The sequence below is a fragment of the Belonocnema kinseyi genome, chromosome 9 (assembly GCF_010883055.1).
Source record: "Belonocnema kinseyi isolate 2016_QV_RU_SX_M_011 chromosome 9, B_treatae_v1, whole genome shotgun sequence".
Classification (NCBI taxonomy): domain Eukaryota; kingdom Metazoa; phylum Arthropoda; class Insecta; order Hymenoptera; family Cynipidae; genus Belonocnema; species Belonocnema kinseyi.
This window is the reverse complement of record NC_046665.1, coordinates 6,354,575-6,360,726: the sequence shown is the minus strand read 5'-3', so window position 1 is coordinate 6,360,726 and position 6,152 is coordinate 6,354,575. Positions and strand designations below refer to the sequence as shown.

General features: G+C 34.5%; 1 protein-coding gene across 1 annotated transcript; it reads right to left on the bottom strand.

Moving 5' to 3' along the window:
- Positions 1-275: 275 nt before the first annotated feature.
- LOC117179868 (beta-galactosidase-like) lies at positions 276-5,737 on the bottom strand. The gene is made up of 3 exons (XM_033372037.1): positions 5,537-5,737; positions 2,973-3,380; positions 276-730 (listed from the first exon to the last, which is right to left on the bottom strand). Exons 2-3 carry the CDS (start codon positions 3,312-3,314, stop codon positions 347-349), a joined length of 726 nt encoding a protein of 241 aa, XP_033227928.1. The 5' UTR covers positions 3,315-3,380; positions 5,537-5,737; the 3' UTR covers positions 276-346.
- Positions 5,738-6,152: the final 415 nt, after the last annotated feature.

Genomic DNA, 6,152 nt, shown 5'->3' with positions numbered 1-6,152 from the left:
AAAAATTACTGTCATCTGTTCTCAATATTATATAACCAATAAAATTTAAGACTTAAAATTAGTATAGTTTCAAATTTTTTACTACTGACAGGCATATATTTAAGCTGTTTAACGGGTTTTTGAAATTATTACTGGTTTAATACGGAATTATCCACTTTCTGAAACAACTTTATTATTTTATATATTTTCTTGTCATTTTGTGATTTCGTATCACCATATACTTATGAAAAGAATATCTACTTATTTATAATACGCTTCTTGAAAGTAGACGCAGATTACTCTTGGATAGCGTTATATTTCGTAATTTTATTTGATCTTATTTTAGAGCACGGATTCTGAAGGACTGCTAGGGAGCAGTTTGAAATTGCATACTTCGCGATTTTGGTACATATTCTAGTTCCAATATAATGAGTTCATTTTTACCCTCATTCAACAAAGAACCCGGCACATATAAACTTTTTTGTGGGCCAGCTAAAGGCCAGTATCTGCCAAGATTGTAACCGTTTATGAAAGCCACACCCTTCCCCCAGCCAACTGTATAGAGAAAAGTATCTATTGGTGTTTCCTTGATACTAAAATGTCCACGAAGAAAGACAGGTCCTCTCTGTAAAGTTTCAAGTTCACAGGAACTATTGGTAATTTGGGAAAGAGGCTTTATATTGTTTAACCTGAAGCCTGTCACGTTCCAAAATGATAAGTGCTCTTTGTTCACAGTTACATTCCATAAGCCCTGAAACAGATACAAATTATATTGCTAACACAGATGCGGATGACGACTGGAAGGCTAACTTTTAGGTCCACAAATTAATTCAGTGCCTTTATTCTGATTTTTTGTCTTGTAAGCATTAGGAACACTACATGATTTTTGCATCCCAAATGATAAACCATTATTGTTAAATCCCTGAAATCACTTTTTACGCGTTTTACGTATTTCCGGTCTTCTGCTATAGTTGAGAAAATAATTTCGGTCACCACAGCTGTGTTTTGTTTCAATAGGAATGCAAAGAAAATGCAGTGTCTCAAATGTTCCTTTTTGGACGCCATGTTATTCACTAATAATTTTTTAGGTAAAATCCGCGGGGCCGGTAGCTATTATGTTGTGCTTTAAAGTTTAAGGCTCGCCGCTTAAATATACCTTAGAAAGGGAAACATTTTCAGTTAGACCGACAGTTACAAGACATTAAAGTAAAGGCACCCATAATGTTACTGCTTGCCTTAAATTCCTTGTTGTTTAAGGCAATTATGCTTTCTGCAGGTTTAAAGCAAGAAAACTTAAAATTTTTGAAACTTATACCTTGTAAAATTCAACGAAAATGTCAAATTTCCAAAATAACGGAACTAAAGAAGCGTACTTTTTCTTAATTTTAAAAATACTAACCAGAGTATAGAACTCTGATATAAAGGTATTGTATAAAATCCACGTTCAAAATGTGAATTTTTTAAGATCTTTGGCGTGACAAAAATAGCGGATTTGTGTTTGATGGCATAAGCTTATTTCTATAGAGTTAAAAGCAATTTCACAGCCAGTTCAGCAGAAGTAAAAGTAATTTTAGCGTAAAAAGTGCAGTTTCAGTCAAAACCATGAAACCATCAGTTAAAGTGCTGTACTCAATTACGTTTTTAACTAAGAAAGATTTCCGATAACTTGGCCTGAATTTTAACATCAAATGCGGTAAATAAGAATTAATATATTAAGATGCCTTACATACAAAAGCTCAAGAAAAGAAAGCAGACGTTAACAAATTTCGCCAATAGCTGCTATACAAGAAAATGCACGGAAACTTTTACAGAAATGTATAAAATCAGACCTTGTAAAAGGAGCTAGCTTTTGCTTTCCTCAGATCATAACTGACGTATTAACTAAAAAGATATGCCGAAGAGAGGAAGCTTAGCTGACATAAGAATTACAGGCCAGCTACTTGTCTGAACACACTATATAAGATATACACAGCTATCCTGAATGACAGGATTGTTCGGACAATTGGATCTACGTGGCGAGATATGTACGAACCACGTGGCTCAAATAAAAGCGTAGGAGAATGTCGGGAGAACCTGCTCATTGATAGACGAGTCTGGAAATATAAAGAACTCTACTAATGCTACCTATCGATGACCTGGATTGATTGACAGTAAGCTTTTGACTGAACCTCCTATAGACATATCATCTGTCAGTTGGAAAGCTTAAAGGTTCCCCCACATCTCATTTGGGAAAACTTCGTGTGGAGAGTAACAGCGTTTCTTTTAATAGAGGTGTCATTCAGCGCGGCACCATGTGCGCTCTCCTCCTTTTCCGCCCATTATTTTCACTATGTATCGCACTTAGTCATTCCGAACGCTACTACTGCGGCGAATCTGGAAATGGAAAGCATAAGTTCGGGCTAGACTTCTACTGATTTGATCTTCCCAACCGTAGGCGAGGAACCAAGTATCTGCAACGAACATGCTTGCCCGTCCCGGTAGTAATATGTTTATTTGGAGTGGTTCCATGGACGAAGCACGAGTTCAGATCTCTCAATATCGGGTCACGAATGGTTATGCACATAAAAAAAAGCATGTACCCTAAGTCTCCTGCTCCACGACTTTACATCTCACGCCGTCAAGTGGGTCGCGGAATACTTAATTTAGAATTTTTTCACAATAATAATGTTCTGGGTACAGAAAATATAGTCACAAATGGACGAGACTTCTTTCAATTCTGCAAAATTGACTCTTCTTCTGAAAGTATATATTGCTGTGTCTCTGGATTAGAATTTTATTTGATAAAGTGAAAATAATAATAGCGTTCAAATTCAAGTAAATATTTTATGTCATAAATTACCGGACATCTAGATCGTCCCCTAGGCTGTGATATATGGCTATTAATATAAATTCGATACATCCTGAAATTAATAGTTTGTATATAATAATTTCGTGAAAACTGAGTTTCAATCAAATTGGTTCATTTATATGTAAAAGTACATAATTAACATTACCTTATAATCTTTGATGTAATCACCATAATTTAAATGACCTTGGTTTTCTACGAGTATGGCCAATTCTTTCCGATAAGCATCTTTTAGTGGTACAGTAAATATCTTATGAGAGCGACTTAAAACGCCAGTTAAATGAACATCTGTGTAAACATAGGCTCTGTCATGTACAACAGCTTCTAAGGTAGCTGGATTTTTATAATGCATAGGAAAATTTGTTTCATAGAGGACCAGGTGCAAAGGTATTTGTAGTTCCTCAAAAGTTGGTGGTGTTTTTCTCTGAACGATGATTGAACTAATCAAACTTCGAGCTAAGGGATCAAAGAGCCGGATGATTGGTTGCATAATTATAGTTCCATATGCTTTTTTGGTGGTAATTTTCGGTATTGGTACATTAGGCAACGGGAAATACTGAAAAAGGAAATAATGAAGTATAAATAATGAAGTTTGAATTGTTAATATTAACTATACACAGTAGAAACCTTTACCGAGGGGCTCCCAGTAAAACACACAGACTCACACCGATAAATTATAATTCTGTGTTCTCAGTAGAATTTAATTAAGGCCCTTAACGTTGATAATATAATTAATATTAATATATACAAATATATAATATATACATATAGACTTTGAGACTCAAGAATTGAATAAAAACGACATATAGGCACTCTACTGCTATTTGTTTTATTTCAGTTATTTAATATCGTATTCGATTTTTAAAGAATAATAAAGTAATGTCAGAAATGAATTTTTCTCTATCTATTGGCCGAAAGTATGTCTTCACGGGCTCATTTCTCTTCGGGAACACTGGCTTTTGCGGCCTGCTAAAGTTTACAAGTGCTCTGATTGGCTGCGCGATTTTTGTGGCACGCTCATAAAGAAACGTTCAGTACATTTGGCCATGGCGCTCGTGTTATTACATGAACTGTGCGTGACTTAATGACCAAATAATATTCGGGTAAAGTCGTTGCGAATTTTCCGTACATATATAGGAAATCTTATTGTGTATTAGTGCTGTAGGTTACAAGATTATTCTACTATCTCTCTTTATGACCTCATCATTATAGAATAGCAAATCAAAATAATCATAATTAATAATTAACTGTAATACCAAAACGCATAGATCTAACTCACTTCCACCCTTTAATCTGATTAAGAATTTAATATTTTTGTCTCGACCTTTTCAGCTCATAAAATTAATTATGAGTTTTGGATTAATCGATTTTTAATTTGCCCTGCTCAGGAAATTGGTACCAAGTACACACGTGGGTTCCAATCCTGCTAGGATGACAAACCTGAAACAAATTAATTCATTATTAACGAAAATCCCAAAAGAAGCTCTATCGACCAATTCTGGTTCCCAATTAACATTGAATTGTATTTCACTCTTCTCTACTTCTAATCCCTTGATCTTAAAATAGTATTGCATCAGAAATCCCTTGGTTACGTAATTATTTCTGAGTTCTGGATCTATGGTGAATCTCATCTGAAACCTGCTTATTTTACCCCTTTTTTATGCAAATTGTCACTTCCACTTTAGGAGAGATGAGCTCACAGAAGCGAAAATCCAAATTGCGTACTGCTAAAACTCATTAGTGTCCAGTGCACTCCAAGTCTAATTTAATGTAAAATCTATTCTCTATCCTCTTAACCGAACCTAATGGTCGTTTTTGCAGGGTTAGTCAAAGTCGTTCCTCGGTTATCAGCCTGGTTCGAACGTCGTGGCATCGATCATCCCTTCTTCCTAGATTGGTTGCGCAAGCACCTTTACCTGTTTTTTATAACGGTACTTGATACCTATATAACCCTTTCTCCCAGGAATTCGCAAGTCGTCGCAGGAGCGTAATTATTTTCTGTTTCACCCGCTCTTGCATCATTTTTACCAATGTGAATTAATTTTCTATACTGAAGCATTTCACTGCCCCCGTAAACGAAGAAATGTTAAAAAAAATTTTTAAATTCATTCGTTTGATTAAAAAATTTTTTCTTTTACATTTGCATATACCGTTTTATGCCAACAGTTTTTTTTTAATTCAATGTATGAGTTGTAAAATTATTGTATATAAGCAAGTTTGTGACACATTGTGAACTGCTACATATGATGTGGACCTTCTTGCCCTCCTAAATTGATCGAACTAATGAAAAAAGGGTTGGTTTAACATTTTTTTTGAAAATTGCGGGTTAAATGTGTCTTCCTAAACGAATGAATACAAAATGAAATTTTTCAAGGCATTCGTTTATTTTTAATGAGGAATTGTTTTGCTGCTACGAGAAATAAAAACATTTTTGCTCAGAGAAGAGTTTTTCTTATATTATAACAAAAATATGATTTTTTTATATACAAAAAAGAAAAAAAGTTTGTAACTGGTTAATTTTTCAGAAATATTTAGGGTCTTCGAAGTCTTTTACACCATATTTGTTATTTTGTTCTAGGAACATTATAAATCGGTAGTATGAGCCATTGACATATTCCCCCTCAGTATCTCATCATCGTCCTCATCCCGGTTTCTGAGGTTTCGGCTGATGTTTTTCTTAGATGCGTATAATTTTCTTGGGTTTTTCCCTACCCGTATCTATTCGTTTGGCACATTTTGTTAGATCTTTTAATGCAGGGTTATCGAACATTCGTTCGGTTGTGTATTGCCGTGAAGGCTATGCTGGGATTTTTTGATTCCAAGTTATAATAGAGAAGACTTTCTTTCAACATCCTTTCGAAGGCCTGCGTTCCTACATCCCTCGCTTCTTTTCTTTTTGGGGGTTCCGTTTTTTTACTGTTTCTTTAATCTAGAATCAAAAAAATAAAAAAAATAAATGTTGACACTGCCTTTTACATTAATTAGTTATTGTTAGTTATTCCCCAGGATGTCTTTTTTTGTATATTGCAGGTTTTACAATTTATTTATTTCTTTTGAATCTGAGAGTTTCTCATTGTTCAGTCCCTTTTTAATTACCTGTGAGTGGTTATTCATTGTCTTCGTTTCTTTTCGCCCTTCAAATTCACTTATTTATGAATTCCACACAACTATTTGCTTTAACTTTTATGACACGAGATGTTGTTTGATCGAAAGCCAAATTTAGACTGCAAATTTTCGCATTCATTCTCGTGCACGGTTGTGGTTTGCTTTCATATAACCGGTTTTGTCATTGGAAATTTGAATTACAGTTTTGTTTTTCTTATTTTTC

Excerpts from the sequence above, each read along its gene's own strand:
- LOC117179868 (XM_033372037.1), bottom strand. The coding sequence starts at position 3,314 with ATGCAACCAATCATCCGGCTCTTTGATCCCTTAGCTCGAAGTTTGATT. Across the intron at positions 731-2,972 it reads ATTACATCAAAGATTATAAG|GGCTTATGGAATGTAACTGT; the intron begins GTAATGTTAATT and ends TATCTGTTTCAG.